Genomic DNA, 24,598 nt, shown 5'->3' on the forward strand with positions numbered 1-24,598 from the left:
CAACATTTTATTAATTTTATTGATTTAAGATTGAAGTTACGAAAACCACAGCTACCATTTGTGTTCCATATAATTACTTTTCATGTATATATTTATAACTAATATTATTTAAAATACTGTATATTAGTGTATAACAACAGTAATAATTATTGTCCATAAAAGGGTAAGTACTGTAAAAATAATGTAATCATACTTTTTTTCATAGGTTTTTAATGTTTACACAATAAACATTTTATCATGTAAATAGAAAAACGGAAAAGATTAAGTGCTATATGATATACTATCATGCAAAATTAATCAAGTTATTAAAACTTCAGTAATTGGTTAATGCCTGCTAGTAAAATTGAGGAATATAATAAAATTATATGCATTCATGTGCATAATGATGATGATGATAATAACAATAAAGAATGAATAATAATTCACATTTACTTCTTTTATTTCATGCTAACAGTATTCATTCATTCGTTTTCTTTTGGCTTAGTCCCTTTGTTCTTCAGGGGTTGCCACAGCGGAATGAACCGCCAACTTATCCAGCATATGTTTTACACAGCGGATGCCCTTCTAGCTGCAACCCATAACTGGGAAACACTAATACACACTCATACACTGCGGCCAATTTAGTTTATAGCAAATTCACCTATAGCACATGTCTTTGGACTGTGGGGAAAACTGGAGCACCCAGAGTATTATTCACAATAATATAATAATAATTACAGCTATTAAAATAAAAAATCTATTATTTTTATTCTGCTTATTAAATTCACATTGAAAATAAAGCTACTAATAATAAACTATATGAATTAAAAATACTTTAAACGACTGATAATGGAGAATGAATCAAGTTTTTATTTACTTTATTGATTGAAGTTGTCTTTTACGGAAAAATATTTGGACCACAAATTTGTGTTTCTTATAATTACTTTCCAAGCTAATATTCATAACTATTATTATTATTATTATTTGAAATATATTTTAGTGATTAAAAACAGTAATAATTATTGCTCATGAAATACTTTATTCAAAAAAATGTAAACACTATTAGTAAATAATGTAGTCTTTTTAATTGGTTTAAATATTTTCATTATAAACCCATTGTGTAAATAGAAAGCAGGAAAGCACTGGATATACCATCATGCAAAATTAATCAAGATATAAAAAGTAGTATCAGTTCATAATAATAATAATCACAGAAAGCATGAGTAAAGTAGTAGAAATATGTCCCCAGCTGAATTTAGAAGGTTATAAATCTCTTACAAGATGCCTAATAGAAGCAAGTTTACCTTCTATGTGCTTTCTCCACCCCTTCCCCATATAGTAATGCTTTGTGAGATTCATATTATTTAAAAATTATGATCTGCATCTAAACAATTTGCTAAAATGCCATATAAACTTAAATCAAACATTCCTTCATTCATTACAGGTATCCGTTTTTTGCAGTTAGCTGTCATTTTAGAGTTACTCTTCATTATTAAGTGAGAATGGAAAGATCTGATCCTGTAGATCAGAACTGCCCTGTGTTCAGGCTGTCTCTACCCCTTTAAGCTGTTAGTCTTGGCACGGGGGGGCAGGGCTGGGGTGGTATGTCTTTAGTCAGCATGAGGGTATGGGACTATATTGGGTGGGATCACATACTCAAGGAGGCGCTAATTTTAGTCCCCTGAGAGGAGATGATCATAGCAGATATGCATGTTTAAAGCTTTACAGTTGGTACAATTAGAGTTTCTAATAGACTGGCAAGTAAAACTGACAAATGTGCTTAAACATTAGATGTTTTCACGCAGAGTTTGTTTAAAGCATTTGACTGTATACAGGGTTCCAGTGGGAGAAGATATTTAGGAGAAATTCAGCTATATGTGTGACATTTGATTGACCAAAATAATTGAGTTCATGGCTGTTTAGTAGAATTATACAGCACACATCAGCTCTTCTCTCTCCAGTAAACAATCTTACGCTTTAAATCTCAGTATACAGAATACAACCTTGCTCATCTAAACATTGACATGTGGGTTTTTTTAGTTTTGATCAGTATTTACTAAATTTAGAGATTTAGTAATAGCTTATTAATTGATTTGAGATTACATTCTTTAACAATAACATTTTAGTGGCATCATAATGATACCATCTAATAAATCACTCCAATTATTGTTATTATTAAAATGACTATATAAAGATTATTATATATAATTATATTATAGATGATTAAAATCACTTTTATTCCCTTTATTTGTTCACTGAAGAGTTTATTTGAAGAATAAACTTTTGTAAAATTGTAAAAAATGTAATGACAAAAAGTCAAGTCAACAAATATTTTTATCTTGCTTTAACTTATTTTAATAAGTTAATCAGGTGTCAATTTTTTTTGTCAGTTTGATTGATGACTAGAAAAGGTAACTTAATTCAACTAAAATATTTAAGGCACCAATAGATGTTTACAGTGTAGCATCTGTGTTAAGTCCACTTTTTTGAGACATTATTAAGAGTGTAAATGACCTTAGTTAAGCGATTCAAATCAGTATTAAAGTTATAGCATATTTAGCAGCATCCAGATAATCTTGAAGTTGAATCAAAGGCATTTAACAGGTTGAGGTGCCAGGCCTAAGTGTGTTGCTGAAAGGTTCTCCCCAAGAGGAAGCTTTGCACATCTGCTGAAACAGCTCTGGCTGTAACTTGTCAGTCTGATCTCTCTCAAGACTAATGAAACTTGACTAGTGATTATAATCTATCACAAGGCAGATCAGAATGTCTATTTGGACATACAATTCAACGTGAATATACTTTTCCATCAAGTCTTTCAACCATACATAAAATGTTACTTAAACACTCTTAAAAATCAAGGCTCTATGCCGGAAGAAGAAACATTCATTGAAAAGCTATAAAAAAAAACAAACAAAAACAAGTTGCTTGTTGTAAATACAAATTTAAAATGTAAAGATGTCCAAAGAACCTTTTTTTTTTTTTTTTTTTGCACAGAAAGGTTCCAGGGTTTTTCATGCAGCCATCAACCAAAGTAAAAAATGATTGCAAATGGAAAGAGTAAGTGGCCATGTAACAAATTTCATTTCCTGCACACTAAAATAAATGACTAGCCTAAAATAACAGTGACCAACTAAACATTCGTTTACAAACAATACTGTAGATATAGTTCATAAATATGGTCTGTTATGTATGTAATACACAATGATATAAAGACTGTTGTGCGCTGAAGATAAATTGAGCACGTTGCAAAGCTTGTCTTACAACAGCTAAGAAGAGACTGTGGCAGGTGCTTCTTTCAGAAAGGGAAGGGTAAAAATAACCTTCTGGAGAAAACTCCATGTAATGGGAATGTGAGAGTGTGAACAATTAGGCTAATGTTGAACACAAACATCTCAGCATTGTATGAAGACGCCATTTTTGTAATGGCTTTATCCAAATCACCTTAATATTAAGGACAAGAGGTGAAGAATAACGGCCATTAAGGATAAAAACTGTTAAAACAAATCTGAACTAAACCACTTTCTCTCATGACTTACAAGTATAAGTTATTTTGACCTAAGTAACCTCGGTGATAAGTGACAATTTATTAAATGGTGCAGCAAAGTCCAGTGAGCCTCTACACGGGGTTTTGTATCTCTTCGCGGCATGGCCGACAGCTGTATCTCCGCCACACGACACGTCGTTGTGATTCCAGGAGATTTGGGGGTTTTACCGCGGTCGATTAAAGCCAGCGCGGTGCTTGGCAATGAACGCGAGCCTGCTGAGAGATTGCTGTTCAACAGCCACCATATCTAAAGCTCTTCAGATTATGGACAATGCCTGAGGGACTCGTTGACATGCCTCTCTCTCCTACAAGACTGACCCAGAGATATGAGACCTCAAGATAGGATAGCTAATCACGAGCCTCTTGGGTGCTGTATAAAAATTAATCGATTACTGTTCACCACTTAGAGGTTTTAAGGGGGAAATGTCACCTTTTAGTCGAGCCCAGGCTTTATGTGTTGGGATTCGCACATTCAGCAGTTTAGCACGAATTGGGCAAATTGCTTTCCATACAGTTTTGCTCCTCTTCCCACATTTTCACTCCGGGTTCAGGGTGTTAGAAATAGGAACACGGCCCCCTTGGAAGACGTCTTGGCCCTCAGATCCCATATTTAGGCATTTCAGTCGTCAAATGTCTGAGGGCAGCGAATCGCCTTCCAGATCTTTAAAAAAAGACGCAAGGAAGGAGGAACCGCGGTGGGTCGTTCCCAAAAAAGTATTGGGTGTCTTGCGGAACTTCTCAGGCTCCTGTGAAGGCACATATTTGACAGGCTACAGCGAGACCAGCTCGCACTCCAGCTCAGCGTTCAGTTCAGCACAGACGCTCGAAGCCTCTCTCAGTCCAGTGTTTGGTGCGGCCACACATACACTCACACAGCCATGGATGCCATTAAGAAGAAGATGCAGATGCTCAAGCTCGACAAGGAGAACGCCTTGGACAGAGCAGAGCAGGCTGAGACCGACAAGAAAGCAGCTGAGGAGAGGAGCAAGCAGGTTGGACGAGATGCCGCCTTTATAGACCGCACTTTACGGACTTAAATTGGCATCATTAGCCTACAGCTTGCATTTCAGTTTAATAACCCTGATTTATTTTTCATATCAGAATCTTAATACATTAAACATTACTAAGAAAGATGTTGAGTGTTGCACTTGTGAATTGTTAGTCTCTCTTCATGTGTACTGACCCTGCTGCTCTTCCTGCAGCTCGAGGATGACCTGGTCGCCCTGCAGAAGAAGCTGAAGGCAACCGAGGATGAGTTGGACAAATACTCCGAGGCCCTGAAGGATGCACAGGAGAAACTGGAACTGGCTGAGAAGAAAGCTACCGATGTAAGCATTCGTGGGCACATAAGGCCGCCTGATGTCACCTGTGCCCACCCCTTGCAAGACAGTCAACTTATTAAATAGGCAACCCATATTTTAACCATCATTTAAAAGTACGTTTCCCGACTAAACTTAATCGGAAACTACAAAGCATAGTCTTTATAGTCACTGGATGCCTTTCTTAAGAGTGGCTGGACCACCTGGTAAACGGATACCAATAAGGGACAGATGGAAAAACAGCCTGCCATGTGTACAGTTGTAGGAGAGTGTATGCAAATGGCGAGTTAAATTTAGCTGTGCGCTTTATAAGGCAAGTGTCTGGGGGGTTCGTCTTGCCCACCTTCAAGCGTCTTAATAGGGGTCCGTGTAGAGTTTCACCTCTCCCTCGCTGCACACTCAAGACCATCCGCGATCATCAATCAAGCTAGTTTGATAAATGACAGGCTTCCAAATAGGCTAATTATACTATGAATCTCTTATATTTATTATTTTATAGGTTATAGGATTTTTTTTCACAATGAAACTAATTTTATTTCAATAATACAGATTTTATTTATTTATTATTGTTTGTTATTATTATTTATTAAATATTAATTTTTTATATTTAGGGGATTTATAACACATTATATTTAGGCAGCACCTACAATGCATTATTAACCTGATAACCACCTTTAGAGCATAGACCTGAAAATGAAATGTCCAATTTAAGGTGTCATTGTTTGGTCTGTTTTCAAAGACGAAACTAATTTGCAGATTACTGATATAAAAAGTGGACAAATGTTATAAATGAATAGTAGAAACAAACCACCGAATAAATAATAATAATGACAATAATAATAATAATAATGAAAATATTTTATTGCAATTAACTAATATTTTCTAATTTCATATGAAATACAATATTTTCCAAAACGTTTTATTTGAAACTTGTGAGAAAATGTCCAAAATGTGTCCATGTTTTTGTGTGTTCACATAGTATATGCCAAACTTTTACTATTTTTCTTACAATTAAAATAAAAAGCACTTAAAAAGGACACAACTTTTTGGGTGGTCAAAAATTACAAAAACAATTACTTTTTCAAACTAAATATTATATATTAGACGCACTATTTTTTATTGCAAGTTTGAGTTTACTGTTATGAAAAATACACTTAAAATAATATTTTAATTATATATAAAATATAAACTCTAAGAAATGCTGGGTAATTTAAATCCAAATTGAGAAAAATATAGACTAACCCAAACATTGGCTGAAATATTTTCTATTAATTTAATAAAAAAAATAACCCAGCAGTTGGTTTAGCCCCTGTTACACCCACACCCATGGGTTGAAATAACCCATCGTTTTTAGAGTGTAGCCTAGCATATTAAAAATATATACAGTTGAGGTCAGAACTACTAGCCTCCTTTGATTTTTTTTCTTTTTAAAATATTTCCAAAATGATGTTTAACAGAGCAAGGAAATTTCCTCAGTATATCTGATAATATTTTTTTCTTCTGGGGAAAGTCTTATTTGTTTTATTTTGGCTAGAATAAAATCAGTTTTTGATTTTTTTATGAACCATTTTAAGGTAAAAATTATTAGCTCCTTTAAGCTATTTTTTTGATAGTCTACAGAACAAACCATCATTATACAATAACTTGCCTAATTACCCTATCCTGCCTAGTTAACCTAATTAACCTAGTAAAGACTTTAAATGTCACTTTAAGCTGTATAGAAGTGACTTGAAAAATATCAAGTCAAATATTATTTACTGTCATCATGGCAAAGATACAATAAATCAGTTATTAGAAATGAGTTATTAAAACTATTATGTTTAGAAATGTGTTGGAAAAGTCTAAAGAAATTGGGGAAAAAATAAACAGGGGGGGGCTAATAATTCAAGGGGCTAATAATTCTGACTTCAACTGTATATTTAAAGTCTTGAGAATTGTCCAAAGTGTGTCCATATTTTTGAGTGTTCACATACAAGTGCCAAAACTTTTAGAATGTTTCTTCCCATTCAGATAAAAAGCACATAAAAAGAAAAACTCTTTGGGGGGTCAAAATGAAAAAAAAAAAAAACATATATATATATATATATATATATATATATATATATATATATATATATATATATATATATATATATATATATATATATATATATAAAATAATTAACTTTTTCAAACAAAACAGATGCACTAAACATTGGTTAACTTGCAATATAACTTGAGGCTTTATAATCTTACAGTTGCGTAATTATTACTATAGAACCAAGCTTCATATGTAGTGTGCGAGGGGTCATTAGAAATACAGGCCAGATTCTGCATTGCAGCAACATGTCACACGATGGCGCTGTACGTTCAGGAAAAAAGCACAGTTAACAGGTTGCACAGAATTCAGCGTAAAAGAATGCACATCTATAGGGGCTTAAAAGTGAAAAGAATATACTAAATGATTAGCAAATATTAACACGAATTTAACAACATTAAATTTTATTTTTAATGAGCTTTTAAAATAGATCCATATTAATGCAAGTAGTCCATTATTTGTCCAATAATCATTCTTTCGGTAACGCAAGGAGCGCAACGATATTTCCTTATGTAATTTACAAAATCATGTTAGGTAGGTGGTGTAAAACAATAACACGGCGTGAATCTATTGACTTCCGGTGTTTAGTAAAGCGTTACCAGTCACTGGTTGAGATTCACCGTGAACGATACCAGAGCGTCGCTACGCCCCGCTGTAACCATTTAAATAGACGGTTTAATTCGTGATGGCTAGTACGGCGTATCTAGATGCTGTGAAAAAGAAAATCAGATCCCTGCAAGAACAAGCAGAAGATGCTGAAAGCAGAATACTGAGACTACAGGAGCAGCTCGAGTCCGAGCGCGCGGCCAGGCGATCTGTGAGCTCACCATAATCATTTAAGTGCATTAGCAGCAATAGATCACAGCAAACAGACAGAATGTGCCAGAAAACCATGTATACATTATGTTTAAAAACATTCTCACTGTAAGTAACGCGTAACGGGCGCGTAATACATGGATAACGTGGTGATTTTTTTTTACAGTAGCTCATCATTATTTAATGTTTCCCCTATAATGAAAAGCTGGTATTAGTCAACACATCACATATCACTCGTTTAAGACAATACAAGTTTAATATTATAGTATGAATAGACGAGACAGTCATAAATCTCTCACGAAAGCACCATTTGAGCGTGCATTGCTATGAACACTGGAGGTGTGTTGAGAGCTCATTGCTGGTTGTCTGCGCGCAGGCTGAGGGCGACGTCGCTTCCCTGAACAGACGCATCCAGCTGGTTGAGGAGGAGTTGGATCGCGCTCAGGAGCGTCTGGCCACTGCTCTGCAGAAGCTGGAGGAGGCCGAGAAGGCTGCTGATGAGAGTGAGAGGTGGGTATGGAAACTCACAGGGCATTTCGTATGGCAAGGGCATGCTTTAACCTCCTTCTTCCCCATTAAAGGAGTAGTTCACCCTCAAAAATGAATTTTGACTCACTATTTTATCAGCATCACATGATCTAGTGTTAAGCAAAAAAAGAAGGTATTCTGAAGAATGTTGGAAATGAGTAATTATTAACATCCATAATAGGAAAAAAAACATACAATGGAAGTCAATGTCTTGGTTTCATACATTCTTCAAAGTATCTTTTTTTGTGTGGGTTTAGCAGAATAATTATTTTTAAAAGGATTATGTAGTTGAGGGTGAGTCAACAGTGTCAGAATTATTGTTTTTGGGTAAACTACCCCTTTTATAGAAATATGAGGATGTGAAACAATTCATTGTGTATTTTCTTAAATATATTCCTAGTAGGCTATTATTTTTAACCAAAATGTTTAAACCAAAAATGTCTAAATTTATTTTAAAACCAAGATGGGTAATTTTGTAGCTATAAACTTGACTTAAATATAAAAATTTAGTTTTGTAAGATTAAAAATGTAGTGAAAAATACGTCTTTAGCTAGCTACATCAAAAATATTACAATGTAAATGTTAGAAACAGGATTAGTGGGGTGGCTTAAGGGAAGTTTAGGATCAACAGTATAATTATAAATGTAATTACTTGAATTAGTTACATAAATTAATTTCACACAGGTATTTTTAAGGGATACTTCACCCAAAAAATGAAAATTCTGTCATCATTTACCCCTCCTCCACTTGTTACAAACCTGTTTAAGTTTGTTTCTGCTGTGGAACACAAATGAAGATAGTCTGAAAAATGTAGGAAAAAACAGCCATCGACTTCCATAGTATTTTTTGCTTCTACAATAGATGTCAAAGGCTGTTTTTTCCAACATTCTTCAGACTATCTTCTTTTGTGTTCAACTCTCTAAAAACTCTAGAAGCTATCCCTTTATGTAAAATGAACACAGTTAAGAGCACTGTATCAAATTATAAAAGTGTTAGTATAGTCATTATTTACACTTAGTAAGCCTCATGATATTCCAGAAGCATTTCTAACATCCAAACCCATCTGTTGTGTCTCTCAGAGGCATGAAGGTCATTGAGAACAGGGCCCTGAAGGATGAGGAGAAGATGGAGCTGCAGGAGATCCAGTTGAAGGAGGCCAAGCACATTGCTGAGGAGGCTGATCGCAAGTATGAGGAGGTCAGTTTTCTCTCTCTCTCTTATAAACCATTATACTCTAAATGGATATTTCCAACAAATAACAGTGTCGTAAACAAGTACACTTAAACTCCTTGTGATGGTGTACAGGTGGCCCGTAAGCTGGTGATTGTTGAGGGTGAGCTGGAGCGTACTGAGGAGCGCGCTGAGCTCAATGAGGGGTAAAAACGAACTATTTAACAATATGTTAATCACCTAAAAACCCTGTCCATTATAGTTTTGGCATTCATTTTCTATCTCTCCCTCTTCCAGTAAGTGCTCTGAGCTGGAGGAGGAGTTGAAAACTGTGACCAACAACATGAAGTCTCTGGAGGCCCAGGCTGAGAAGGTGTGAAGGGTCATCTGCGTGTGTTGGTTGTGTGTTTATGGACAGCCTTTTAATCCTGTCTTCTGTCTTTCACCTATACAGTACTCAGCTAAGGAGGACAAATATGAGGAGGAGATCAAGGTCTTGACTGACAAGCTGAAGGAGGTGAGTTCACTGTTATTTGTGTGTGTGTTTGTGGATAGATATACTGTATGAGATGGCCTAACATCTCTCTGTGTTTCAGGCTGAGACTCGTGCTGAGTTCGCTGAGAGATCAGTCGCCAAGCTTGAGAAGACCATTGATGATCTGGAGGGTACGTCAACTCACACCTCATTGGTTTTTATGGTGCTTTTAGACACGGGTTAAAGCAAGCTAATTAGAATCAATGCAACAGTATTCCTATGAAAACGCCACCTTGCAATTGTAGGGCTGCATTTGCGATCTGAGCAGTTTTGAGGGTTTGCATTCCATTTAGAAGAAGTGGTTTGGGGAGAAGTGTCTTTCACACATATAAATGACAGAGAGCCAAATATATATATTTCGAATGCACAATATCGAAATCCTCTAAAATGTTGTAATGATCATTTACAGATCCTTGTAATTAAAAAAAAACCTAGCCTCTGCTTATAATTAATGTTCTATCATGCAAAACATTAACTGAAGTCATATTTGTTTCTGTTTATATTAGAATCAATATTTCACTTATGTTATTAATTGCTGCAATTAGTGTGTTGGCAATATGTTGACATGTATTAGAATTTTCAATTTAATGCTGATTTATTTATTTATTATAAGCTCGGGTTAAGCTAAATATTTTGTCCAGTGCAGATTTTCATTTCAGCTAGCATTCATTTGGAAATTCATGCCATTATAACTTGGCATGAATTTAAAGATGTACTCAATGTCATCCTTGCCTGGTGATCCTGATTTGTCCTCCTGTGTCTATTCGAAGTGCTAATTGGTTTACAAATAGAACCTTATAGAAGCAAGTTCAAGTTCGACTTGGCAGATAGACTCTTTTTATTTTCCCCAAATGCCATAACTCGATTTCAGTGTAAAGAAACAAACTACAAATACTCCAATTACTGTAATTGAGTAGTTTTTCTCAGGAATTGTCATTTACTAAGTCGTTTTAAAAATGTTAAAAATCCTTTTACTTTATTTAGTACATTTTTATTGATGTATTGGTACTTTTACTCCACTATTTTCCTTCAACCTGCAGTCACTACTTTAGTTTTCTTGTCTTTGGGAATTGGCTGAGTAAAAAAATGATTCCTGTCTGATCAAATTGCACAATAAAAAAATGGCTCTATGCTAAACAACCTTAAGACATGGTTGTTTCATAAATGGTGCAAACCGTTTGGAAACATTAAAAGTGTCCAAGATGTCCAAAATCTTTACATAAGATGACCGAGAGACTGTTTAGGCGGCATGTCATTTATAAAAAGATGATGGATGTTTACTGTATGATGATTGACATCGCAAAATGGCCTTAAACAATAACGAAATGCTCTACAGAATGTTACGTTTTCACACACATGCACAAATTGCATGTAAATGCATCAACCTTTCACAGCATAATACTCACTACTCTTGAGTACTACTTACTAAGAGGTCTACTTTTTACTCATACTTTGAGTAATATTTATAACAGATACCTTTACTCGCACTTGTAATGATACGTTTACTTGAGTATAATTTTTCAGTACTCTTTTCACCACTGCTCAATTTTGACCAAAATGTCTGATTGATGCTTATAATTACAAGTTGACAGAAAAGCTCATATCACCAGCTAATTTCATTTCATTTTCTCAGTCCTTTATCTGTCTCTTTTCGCTTACTTGTTGCTGTTCATTCCACCACTGCACTGCTTCCTCTCCCTCATTATCTTGTTTTCTCCATTCTTTTCCATTCCTCTCCACTTGAACACCCTTTAATTGGCTACTTTAGATGAATTGTATGCCCAGAAACTCAAGTACAAAGCCATCAGCGAGGAGCTGGACCACGCTCTCAACGACATGACCTCCATGTAACTATCACCACCTGTTTTTTGTGTGCACGCATTCTTTTGCTTTAATGGCATTCATTTATAGTTTCTCAGTGTGCATATACAAGCACATCTTCAGGTTTGCTGAAGGATTTTAGACTAGATGTAGGATTCTTTTTAAAGCCTGCAACACATACAGCTGAAGTCAGAATTATTAGCCCCCCCTGTTTATTTTTTTCCCCAGTTTCTGTTTAACGGAGAGATTTATTCAACACATTTCTAAACATAATAGTTTTAATAACTCATTTCTAATAACTGATTTATTGTATCTTTGCCATGATGACAGTAAATAATATTTGACTAGATATTTTTCAAGACACTTCTATACAGCTTAAAGTGACATTTAAAGGCTTAACTAGGTTAATTAGGTTAACTACGCAGGATAGGGTAATTAGGCAAGTTATTGTATAACGATGATTTGTTCTGTAGACTATCGAAAAATATAGCTTAAAGGGGCTAATAATTTTAACCTTTAAATGTTTATTAAAAATTAAAAACTGCTTTTTTTCTAGCCAAAATAATAAACTTTTTCAAACAAAGCAGATGCACTAAACATTGGCTAACTTGCAATATAACTTGAGGCTATATAATCTTACAGTTGCGGAGTAATTACTATAGAACCAAGCTTCATATGTAGTGTGCGAGGGGTCATTAGAAATACAGGCCAGATTCTGCATTGCAGCAACATGTCACACGATGGCGCTGTACGTTCAGGAAAAAAGCACAGTTAACAGGTTGCACAGAATTCAGCGTAAAAGAATGCACATCTATAGGGGCTTAAAAGTGAAAAGAATATACTAAATGATTAGCAAATATTAACACGAATTTAACAACATTAAATTTTATTTTTAATGAGCTTTTAAAATAGCTCCCTATTAATGCAAGTAGTCCATTATTTGTCCAATAATCATTCTTTCAGTAACGCAAGGAGCGCAACGATATTTCCTTATGTAATTTACAAAATCATGTTAGGTAGGTGGTGTAAAACAATAACACGGCGTGAATCGATTGACTTCCGGTGTTTAGTAAAGCGTTACCAGTCACTGGTTGAGATTCACCGTGAACGATACCAGAGCGCCGCTACGCCCCGCTGTAACCATTGAGATAGACGGTTTAATTTGTGACATCATTTGCCATGATGACAGTAAATAATATTTGACTAGATATTAATCAAGACACTTCTATACAGCTTAAAGTGACATTTAAAGGCTTAACTAGGTTAATTAGGTTAACTACGCAGGTTAGGGTAATTAGGCAAGTTATTGTATGACAATGATTTGTTCTGTAGACTATCGAAAAATATAGCTTAAAGGGGCTAATAATTTTAACCTTTAAATGTTTATTAAAAATTAAAAACTGCTTTTTTTCTAGCCAAAATAAAACAAATAAGACTTTCTCGAGAAGAAAAAATATTATCAGACATACTGTGAAAATTTTCTTGCTCTGTTGAACATCATTTGGGAAATATTTAAAAAAGAAAAAAATTCAAAGGGGGGCTAATCATTCTGACCTCAACTGTATGAGTTGTTTAGTTAAAGTGAATGCATGAATAATGAGATTAGACACAAACAAACACACACTGTCTATTATTTGCAATGCATGATTACTCCTTTTTTAACTCTTGCATGCACTTTGTTGTTTAATATCAGCATCACTCATTTGTTTCAACTCTTTTTTTTCCTTTCCCCCCCGCACAGTTAAATTTTTTACATCTCATCTTTGGCTCCGGGCACCATCTGAGCGGCATCTCCTTCATTTCCTCCATGTTTCTCTTCTTTTCTTTGTTGCCGCTTTTCTCCATCGCACTATTCTCAGTGGGAATGGAGGACTCAGCTCTTTAGTCCCATCATTTGTACAGAAATTTTTTGCTTTCTGTGAAATAAAATTTCCTCCCATCTCTGTAAGCTCCCCACTCCTTTCTCTCTTTAGTATGTCTTAACCCTTTTGATTTCTTATGTCCTTAATTTATTGTCGAGAAGCTTGAATAAAATCCAAAAAAAAAAAGCTCCATCTCATCACCTCATGTTGCTTCTCTCTTTGACAGTTCACATTCACCTATAATGCTCATAGTCATACCATCAGAATCCACAGTGCGGGTTCTGCTGTAAAACTGAATTCAAAGAAAGATCTCAGCATAACATTTATTAAATAATTTAGGGTAAATGTTTGTGGAACTAACATCTCTCCTATCATCTCTCTTTTCATTTTCACTCTTCTCTTCACTCTTCTTTTCTTTTCTTTATCTTTCTTCTCCAGAACCTCTCTATCAACAGCTCCAGAAAAACCGGGTCCTTTCACATGAGCTCAGTTTAGCGCTGAATGAATTCTAACCTGACTGTAGTAAAAGAGAAACCCAGTACACTAAATATTATGTTATCTCAGTTGTTTGTGGTGCAAATCAGTGATCAGTGAATAATCAATGATGACAGATCGAAAGAATTTAATTCTATTACTGTTTTATTACTGTTAATTATGGAGATCTTGAGCTTTTTTGTGTGTGATGGCTAAAAATATCTGATTAAACGTATGAATTTACAGTTTCACAAAAGTGAGAGGTATTTAAAGCATACATTTGAGATTAAAATATAAACTGACAGTATAATGTTTTCCTTTTAATGGTAAAAGGCCTCAACTTTACAAAATATTTTATAAAGGGGAAAATCTTAACGTAGAAAGTGCCTTCGGCATTACATAAATCATGTTGGATCATTACCAAAGGTAATGTGTTGTAGATAATTGCTATATTTTCAGTAGTAGAACTTCTATAATCAGAAAAAGTTATTAGAACAAGTGGCTTTATCAATAATTATCAACCCAAGCTTATTAAAAATTTCTTCAATTAGTAATATTCAGATACAACAAGCACATCTCAGGTAAATTAAATGTTTACATTCTCTGGAACTGGCCAAATTATGAATATACCTGAATAAAATGTAGTTTATTTCAAAATGTCTTTTGTCTTTTTCACACACACACACACACACAGGGTATATAGGGCTGTACAGTTTACAGTATACTTATAAAAATCAAGTTTACTATAAATAATAATAATAATAATAAAACAGCTATTTTTTTACAAACCTCCTAAAAATGGTAACTGAAATTTACAGGGTTCATACACCTTTTTTTATTTTACCAAAAATCCATGAGTTTTCCAGCATATTCAAGTAAATTTTCATGACCTTATGTTTCATGTAAAGTATACGTATACTTGGTAAGTAATACGTAAAACAATGCATGTTCAAATTTATTACAGTATATCATTAAACACACATCAATTATTTTAAATACATTTTTATATCTATGTAAAATTGATTTAGATAATGCTTTCACAGCACTAATAATGTGAGAGCATATTTTGACCAAAGACAGAAAAGAAGTAAAGACAACTAACGTATATTCTAGCATACAGATATTTGTTCAACTAATTTCCATGACTTTCACAAAACTTTTCCAGGCCTGGAAAATGCCATGTCAAAATTTCATGCCTTTTCCAGGTTTTCCATGACCGTATGAACCCTGAATTTAACCACGATACACTTTTGCTATAATAAGTGTACATTTTGTATCGGAAATAAATGCTGACAATATCGTTAAGCTTCGTTTTGTGTCTATATTTATAGCGCTTTACTGAAAACAAGCATTAAATAATTCAGTAAACCTGTTTCAGTTTTTAGATGTTTTGGCGTTCACTGTGAGACTTTTAAACAACTTCCGGTTCCGCCTCTTCCGAGCGTTGGGTCAAATGTGAGAAGAGAGTACGTGCGAAAATGGAAGGGGATGCGGTCCCTCCAAGCATCTTGGGGGAAAGTAAAGCAGGGTATGTCCTGGGTAACGTTGCAGAGGTCGTGGAGAGGATTTTGACATTTGTGCCCACTAAAAATCTCTTCCGGGTAGCAAGGTAATGCTATTTTGCTAACTGTATATATTTTATCCTGTTAGCTCTGTGCTAATTTGAACACCATTCACTCCATCACTGCCTGAGCGTTATTAGATAAGCACAATTTACAACTCTGGTTTACTATTACATCTTAAACTGTGACTGGACTGTTCCGGTCTTTCTGGTTTCTTGTTTTCCTTCCCAAACAAGATCAGCAGGAACACATCAGCTGTTGCTAAAAAGAAAGTTACTCAAAATGGGTTGATGTGGATTTTCTCTTTCTAAAGCGCAGTCAGATGATCTGTTAATGTTTCTTTTAACAGTTACACATGCAAGCACTCAGAGCTCCAGAATCAACAAATAAGTTTAAAACCTCTGCCTTCATCATTGAATGACTTTAATAATACTTTTATTTATACGTTTAATCTCAAGTTACTTACAAACGAGGAGAACAGTAACTTGGAGGCAAATCACACAAACAAAAGAGCATCGTTTTAAAAACAAATGTACATTTTAACTTTTTTGTAAATGTATTAATCTGCTCCGGTTGAGTCATATATATATATATATATAATATCTAACAACAGGGATGCAATATTTAATAATGAATTCGGTATTCGGTAAAACATAAATACAGTTAAAAAAAAATAATTTCATCCCAAATATTTCTACAATGGACTGATGGTTGATTCAATGATTTGTTCTGTAAACGACTATTCATTTGGTTCCGAAATTTTTGTTCTTTATTAAAAACACTTCACAAATGTACATACCCTGTCATTGTCCTTGTCCTCAGCCCAATTGAACCTACAGCTTTAATAGGTTTGTTATGCTAAAAACTGTTATTTAGAAAAAATTAAGAAATAACAGGTTTAAGTTGTTATCATTTACATCAATTGATTAAAAACATTAAATAATAAATTCTTCAAATAAATGTACAATTGTCCCCATGTTTCAGTCTGTCCTGTCACATTTGCAATAAATTTCACATAAAATGCCTGCAATAGCCTACCGTTTAAGGCTATGACTCAGAAGTGACATCATTTGATGGAGGAGAAGCTGAGAGTGATCAAGGATTTTTTTTGTATAGTTTTTGAGGACGACAAGCTTAAAGGTCAGGTCCTGTCACATTTTTTTTATAAGTGAAAATGTACGTTTCTGGTAGAATGTCCCATTGTTTTTTTTATAAATGAAAATGGATTTATCACAGCAAAGAACTGAATTTATATAAAATGAGTGCTGGAAATACTTGAAAATGCTTGAATTTTGATTTAGTGTTTTCAAGGTTTGAAAATTGCTTAAGTTTAGAATAAAGTGTTTGAAATTTTATAATTGGTACTAAATAGGTAATGGTAATTGACTATTTATACAAAATAAAAGAAATATGTTTTTTCATAAAATGAAAACTCTGGAGTATTTGTTTACTTTTAAGATGTGAGTAAATGACATTTGAGAGTAATGTTGGGCTTGGGGCAAACATGCCATCAAAATTGTTCCTTTGAATACTTTGCTATACTACAGAGGAGGGATGGGACGATATCTGTTTTCAAGGTATACCACGGGTTGAAAAACTCAGGCTTTCAAAACCACCAAAATTGACGGCTATATTATTCCTAACGTTATCTGTACATTTTAAGTTTTTTAGGACAACAGTACCCTCAGCAGAAAAGATATCCAGAGATTTTGTTTTAAATTGCAATGAAATCTGTGTTTTGGAACCTAAAGAAGACAGCAGAAGTGAATGATTCATTTGAATTATTTATCCTGACATGTTCACTGCTTCAAAATATTTGAAAGGTTTCTCAAAATAAAATGTATTGTGTTCAAAGGGGGAAAAGGTTGTTGTTTTTTACCCAGACATTTAAAGAGAACATATTTTAGAGCAGTAATCACAATACCAAGAAACTGATATTTTTGTTGAAGGTTTTCATACTGGTGGAATCTTATACTGGCCCATGTACACTACAGAATACTAAAACAATTGGCATCTGAACTAATATAGCATGTACATGTGTAAGTATGTAATTTGCCACATTTGTAAAGTGCTGGACAAGTTTTAATATGCATGGAAAGTGTATAAATGTGCAAGAATCCTGTATCTCAGTATCAGTTCATATGTAAATATCTGTTTTGTTTTCTTTTCTTTCTGCAGTGTGTGCAGACTATGGAGGAATTGTGCACGCAGAGTGCTGAGGACACAGCAGAGACTGACCTGGCTCTCTGCCTCAGGCTCATCCATATGCAGGGAACATGTTTTGTTTACGACCATGGAAGAAGACTTGGAGGTCTGATCGCTATTGATGCATATTTGTAACGAAAAGAAATTCAAGATATTATAAGTGAAATTTTACAAACTAATTTCGAAAGGAGCTTCTGTAATCATTAGTAAGCCAATCGGATCATTCCAAACTCGCCATTAATAGCCAGACCAGCATTACTACTTCATCTTCATTTTTTGAAGAATCCCCCATCCACCCTATCTCCTTTTTTCACTTTTACCAGGGGGAGCTCTCGAGAACTTCCTGATCTCGTACCCCCACACATGCTTATTGACCAGGCGGGAGCCCTGGGCTCAATTATCTCTGAGCTCAGGGTTCTCTCCCGGGACAGCATGCCAAACCTGCTATTATTATCAAGCAATATCTAAGTGTGAACTCTTGAAACTCTTGTCAATCCAAATCTCATGTTGTTTAAATGTTTGTCTGACTACCGACAGAAAATCTACCTTCTGCCCCAGACTGCTCTCTTAATGGTAGATGGGGACTTCATCTGGCCTTGTACCTACTTAACCGATAGTAAGTTACTTGCTTACATGTATTAAAAAAAAATCACTCATGATAAGGAAAATAACCTTTTTTTAACCAATTCAGCCAGGAGTTGTGATGAAGTGGTGCCAGATCCTGTTGAGAAGCTCAGACGTATACTGCCCAAAAGCTGTGACATATTAGGCATTGTTGCAGCAGGAATTGTTGGTAAGACTCATTGTCTTTCTTTCCATGTTTTTCCGTTACTTATTTGACTTTAGTTTATGGCGATATCTTTGCAAGAGTGTAATTGTTATTTCTTGGGCTGCGCACTATAGTGACCCCCAGTGGTTCCCCCAGCAGCCCCCCACAAGAGCACGAGGCGGGTGAGGCTGGTTTTAGTCTGCTTTTTCCTGCCATGGACGGGGTCACCATCCAGTCATTTCACTTCTGCAAAAAGAGCCTCAGTGACACAGCAATGGAGGAGGCAGGTGAGGGCTTTACATTGGTGGTTTACGGTATAATTGTAAAATGTAGTAAGTGGTGTATTTTTCTGGTCCAAGAGATTTACAGAACAACAATACTGAAGGTTTTTGAAAATCTCATACTTCCCAAAAATGATTAAAACCAATATTATTATGAAACGTTACAGATTTAAAACGTTGTTTTTATTAGAGAATAAATTCTTCTGTTTATAAATGTTTATTCCTGTGATACAAAGCTTAATTTTTAGCAACTATTACTCCAGTCTTTAAAGACCACACGTTCTTTCAAAAACATTTTGTTTGTTTTTTTGCTCTTGAAACATTTAATTTTTATTATTATTTGTGTTGAAAACTGTTGTTGCTTAAGGTTGTAGAAACTGACATTAAAATAAAATAAAATATAAATAATAATGTATTATTTAATTATTTATAAATGTCTTTTTCTTCTGATGAATTTAATGCATTTTAAAGAATTAAAATGCATTTTAAGTGATCATTAATTTCTAAGCTTGTGTTTTTGAATGGTAGTGTAAATAAGCATTAAATTTACTGTATGGTAAGTCATGTAAAAATGCTTTTAATTTGATTTTCAGGGTTGATTAATAATCCTGATCTAAAGGTGGTGCTGATGTTCAACTACAACACCTATAAACCTGGAGGTGGACGCTTTCTTAACAAGCTACTGGAACCTCTTTCCCAAAGTAACATTCTTATAGTCGGAGGACAGGTCGAGAGAGAGTTTACCAATGAGCCAACCTGGTAGGTGAAGAAAGTTAACTGATTTAGATCAGTTATGTTAGTTTCTGTTTATTGTGTGTAAAGGTTTTGATAGTCAAGGTTTTATACTTCCTCTCTTCTTTTCCTCAACTGCACACTATTTGATCTACTGAGCTAAGTTTCATAGTGTGGGTCAAATTTACCTAAAAGGGCAAGTTAGGGTTAGTCTTTAGCTTCATAAAAGCCCAAAAAGGATGAAAAATTATGACTCTACCAACCAAATGCTGCAGCAGAAATTGGGACTTATCAGACCAGACAATATATTTGGTGAACGTGTGTGAATGGGGTATATGCACGCGGACGTTTAATTTTGAATAAGTCAGCCTAGGCACATCTCGTGAACTGTTATACCATTATAAACTCCCCGCTTTTTAAGATCTGGTTTGTGTAAAACCACCGAACTTCACTTTCATTTAAATGGCTTTTTATCTTGTTTTAAGCTTGAACAACTAACTTACTGCACAGGCCTATTTAACCAATTTCTTTATTCAATTACATTATCGATGCCATATCAACCTTTCACTGGTGGCTGAAAAACACTTGCTGTGCATATAGCCTCAGTTTACTGTTCTTAGGTCACAGTAAAGACACTTAAAATCCTCTACTTCTGCTGCTGTAGCTCATCTGCTTCAAGTTTAATGTTTTGTCTGTTTTTCTGCAGACCACAGTTGTAACTTGTTGTTGTTTGAGTTGCATTAGTCTATCAGCTTGAACTACTCTGGCCATTCTCCTCTGACCATTCCACCCACAGATCGGCTGGAAATGATAATTGCTGAAAACACCAGTAAATCGTTAATTTCTGAAATACTCAGAACAGCCTGTTTGGCACCAACAAGCATACCACATTCAAAGTAACTTTCTTCCCTTTTCTGAGCCCAAGTCTGAACTCGGTCATTTCTACATGCTTAAATCCACTGAGTTACTGCCACATGATTGGCATTAAGTGTAAAATCTTCATGGCTGTATCTGTAATCACCCCCTATACCCCCAATTAGTGCACCGTTTGAGGGAGCAGCCATTTGCAGTGGTGTCCAAAACCGTAGGGGACATTCTGAAGTGCACTTAATCGATTCCACTATGCAACGCAATAACAAGTGTACAACCACTGTACAATTTAACAGCTAGAGAATGTCCATAATGTACAGAGAGGGTTTAGGGACCAAATTAATTTTTGTGCCTGACAACAAGATGGCATCCACAGGGGAATCCTATCGTTGTAAGTTTCTAAGTAATGTATTATTTAATCATTTTATTTAATGTATACACAAATAAAAAAGATTGATTTGATATGATTTTATTTTTAATAAACAGCAAAGCACAAACAAAACTGCATCCCTTCTGGTGCACTTGAATTCACACACTCGTTGTCATTCACTTCTGTAACTGGACAATATTTGTAGACGAATGCAGGGTATATGGGGTGATTTCAGATACAGGCCATCAGTGACGTTAACACGCATTCTGCTGTCTGTTTGCAGCTGTTCTGAAGACTCCTTTGGCGCAGTAGGTCTGAGCATCAGCGGCTCCAAGGTCCAGGGTGCGTCAGTTCTAGTGGAGCAGGACGTTAGCACCGCCAAAGGAGCCGAGGCTACTATCCAGCGGCTGAAGGCTGCTAATATCCCCGAGAGAAACACTATGGGCTTTATGTTTGCCTGTGTGGGCCGCGGCCACAACAGCTACAACGAACAGCTGAACGTGGAGGCCGACGCCTTCCGGAAGATCTTCTCTAACGTCCCACTTCTGGGATTCTTCGGCAACGGGGAGATCGGCTGCGACCGCATTGTCAAAGAGAACTACACACTGAGCGAGACCGATGCTGATGGACTACAACACTCTTTTACAACAGTCATGAGTCTAGTGCATTTTGGATAGTAAACTAAGCTGTTTTGAAAGCCCCTAGCCCCTTGGTGTTTCAGGACAGACACTGAATGCTTGTTGAAGGTCAGATCAGGTAAAAATCTCTTAGGTTCTTCTTTGTTTTATTTCTAAAATCAGAATGTCAAATTTTTAGCAGGTCTGTTTAAACGCTTGCCATGACCTTAATGTAGTGGATACAACAGCACTGGCATCAGAAATCAACTGGAGATTAAAAGCTTGTTTACTAGCATGCTAATTTTGATGTTGCTAAAGTGTTCACTTGCGTTTAGTTGGGAAATGCTAAACGGTTAGGAATTAGTTTGAATGGCACGGTGCTAAACCTCGACCTTTGACTTGAGATTTATGTGTAACTCTGTGTAGAGCAGAGCCCAAATCTTTCAACTAATCAGTTTTCTCGTGGGCCGAACAGCTCACTAAAGCCTTATGTATGAGTAGTTTTTATACATTTACAACGCACTTTGAAAAACGAGAAGCTAACTGTGGTAAAATTGGTGAACAGTGCAGCCGTTTATCAGTTTTGGTTTATAACAATGGGCTCAACTCAATTCCTGGAGGGCCGCAGCTCTGCACAGTTTTGCTTCAACCCTATCAAACACAGCTGATCCAATTAATTGAGGTGTTGAAAAGAGTCTTAAACACCTTGATTAGTTGGATCAGCTGTGTTTGATCAGGGTCGGAGCAAAACTGTGCAGAGCTACGGCCCTCCAAGAATTGAGTTTGAGACCTATGCTTTATATTATAAGACTTTGGTATGACTAGGCTACCTTCACTTCTGGTTTTATGTTTAAAAGTGTTCAGGTCAATGTGCTGACCTTTTTTGTTGTATTTTAAGTTTAATCAGTTACATAGTGAGCCACATTCTAAAACCAGTGCTATGAATCTACAGGAAAAGCATTAGCAATGAAAGACTGTAGAGCATAGGTCTCAAACTCGATTCCTGGAAGGCCACAACTCTGCACAGTTTTGCTCCAACCCTAATCAAACACAGCTGATCCAACTGATGAAGGTGTTCATGACTCTTTTGAACACCTCGATTATTTGGATCAGCTCTGTTTGATAGGGTTGGAGCTAATCTGTGCAGAGCTGCGGCCCTCTAGGAATTGAGTTTGAGACCATTGAGGATTAGTTTCTGTTGCTTGGTAAGTAAAGCTTTATCAGCTCATATAAATACAATAAGTAACAAATAAAGACAATTTCTAAGTGCTCAGAGTAATAAAGGACAGACGTCACTGTGTTTTCCCTCCTCTCTCTGTCCCAAAACCTTCTATAAAATCCAGTTCACTTCTTGCAGGCTAGATTTCCATTCCTGTGTTCATCAGTTCAGTCAAGTCAATGGTTAATCAGTCATTCTGTGCTGTAGCTTAAATAAGTGTTGTTCACAGACAAGTGTACTGTTAAAGGGCCGTCTGTCTGCATTGTGGAGATGTTTCTAATGCAATATTTAGAAGTTTGATTCAGCGTTGTTACCAAGTCCTCCTCTGTTTGTTCCTCTCATCATTTGTTCTGATAATACATAATCCTTGGCTTTTATATTGCTTTAGCTAACAGGAAAGTAACTTTTACTACTGTCATGAATGTTTCATGGCTGTGTGTTGTTGTTTTTTTCTTTACTGTTTACATGTGCTAACTGGAAAAAATCAGTCATTCAGTTTGCTCATGTTTCCATTTATGCGACCTGACATGTAAATAATTATGTATATAATAAAACCCAGATAAAGGTTTTGTGTTCCCATTTATTTCAATGGCGAAAAAGAGAACTTTATGTGTCAATATTAAAAAAATATGAATCACCAAAGCTGGAAGAGAAAAATTTGCCACGTTTTGTCTTCTTCAGCAGCTCCAGGTTTCTTCAGATTCGTTTTTGTAATTTAAAGTAATCAGGCATGTTTGGTTGATCATTGAAACTGTTGCTGGCGTCATGGTGGTGCAGTGGGTAGTACGATCGTCTCACAGCAAAAAGGTTGCTAGTTCTCCGGTGCTCTGGTTTCCCCCACTAAAAACATTCGGTATAGGTAATTGAATAAGCTAAATTGGGCGTAGAGTATGTGAATGCAAGAGTGTATGGGTGTTTCACAGTGTTGGGTTGCAGCTGGAAGGGCATCCGCTGCGTAAAACATGTGCTGGATAAGTTGGCTGTTCATTCCGCTGTGGCGACCCTGGATTAATAAAGGGACCAAGCGAAAAGAAAATGAATGAATGAATGAAACTGTAGCTTGATTAGATACTACATTTGAGTTACTGTATGTAAAGTATGAACTGATGATGGTAAAGAGCAGAGGGTGAACACAATTTTATGTATGAATGAATTATGTATAAAAATTCATATATTTTCCATGTATACATTTCATTAGTATTATTATGTTGGAATAACTAATCCTCGTTTTATTGTATTTTTCTGTTTCACTTGTAAAAAACTTGTATGTTTGACTTATTTCTCCAATTACTATAGTTGCTTTATAAAAACAAGTTTGAAAATACTGTTTATTCAATGAGAGAAATGCTTTTTATAATTATTTTTTTTGGGGGTTTTTTCACCTTTATTCGATAGGACAGGACAGCATGGTTGACAGGAATGCATAGGGAGCAGAGAGAGGGAAAGGATTGGCATAGGACCGCGAGGTGGCTGTGAGCACCAGAGTGCATGTGTCATCGCACTAACCATTACTCCACTGGCACCAAGGAGAGAAATATATATATATACATTTTTTTTTTAATGATCAAATGAAAACAAATGACAGTTAGAGAAGTTTTTTCATTAGTTATTTCAGTAACTGACGAAAAAGCACTGAATTAAGCGTTTGGAGTTTATAATAATATTTTTTAAGTATTGCACTGAGGTTTGCAGAGAAATTTCTGTCATCATATACTGATTCTCCACTTTTCTTCTGATGAACTTTTCTTCATTCATTTTCATTTGGCTTAGTCTCTATTTCAGAGGTCGCCACAGCTGAATGAACATATGCTAACTATTTTAGCATATGTTTTGCACAGGAGATGTCCT

General features: G+C 35.4%; 2 protein-coding genes across 2 annotated transcripts; both read left to right on the top strand.

The window, feature by feature from the left end:
• Nucleotides 1-4,261: 4,261 nt before the first annotated feature.
• tpma (alpha-tropomyosin) lies at nt 4,262-13,737 on the top strand. The gene is made up of 10 exons (XM_056461535.1): nt 4,262-4,515; nt 4,726-4,851; nt 8,112-8,245; nt 9,343-9,460; nt 9,569-9,639; nt 9,731-9,806; nt 9,888-9,950; nt 10,030-10,099; nt 11,737-11,815; nt 13,531-13,737. The coding sequence occupies exons 1-10, from the start codon at nt 4,402-4,404 to the stop codon at nt 13,532-13,534; spliced, it is 855 nt and encodes a 284-aa protein (XP_056317510.1). The 5' UTR covers nt 4,262-4,401; the 3' UTR covers nt 13,535-13,737.
• A 1,839-nt stretch (nt 13,738-15,576) lies between these two features.
• fbxo22 (F-box protein 22) lies at nt 15,577-23,318 on the top strand. The gene is made up of 7 exons (XM_056461536.1): nt 15,577-15,734; nt 17,866-17,998; nt 18,430-18,508; nt 18,584-18,685; nt 18,796-18,948; nt 19,536-19,701; nt 21,198-23,318. Exons 1-7 carry the CDS (start codon nt 15,604-15,606, stop codon nt 21,589-21,591), a joined length of 1,158 nt encoding a protein of 385 aa, XP_056317511.1. The 5' UTR covers nt 15,577-15,603; the 3' UTR covers nt 21,592-23,318.
• The last annotated feature ends 1,280 nt before the right edge of the window (nt 23,319-24,598 follow it).

Source organism: Danio aesculapii, chromosome 7 (genome assembly GCF_903798145.1).
Source record: "Danio aesculapii chromosome 7, fDanAes4.1, whole genome shotgun sequence".
Taxonomy (NCBI): domain Eukaryota; kingdom Metazoa; phylum Chordata; class Actinopteri; order Cypriniformes; family Danionidae; genus Danio; species Danio aesculapii.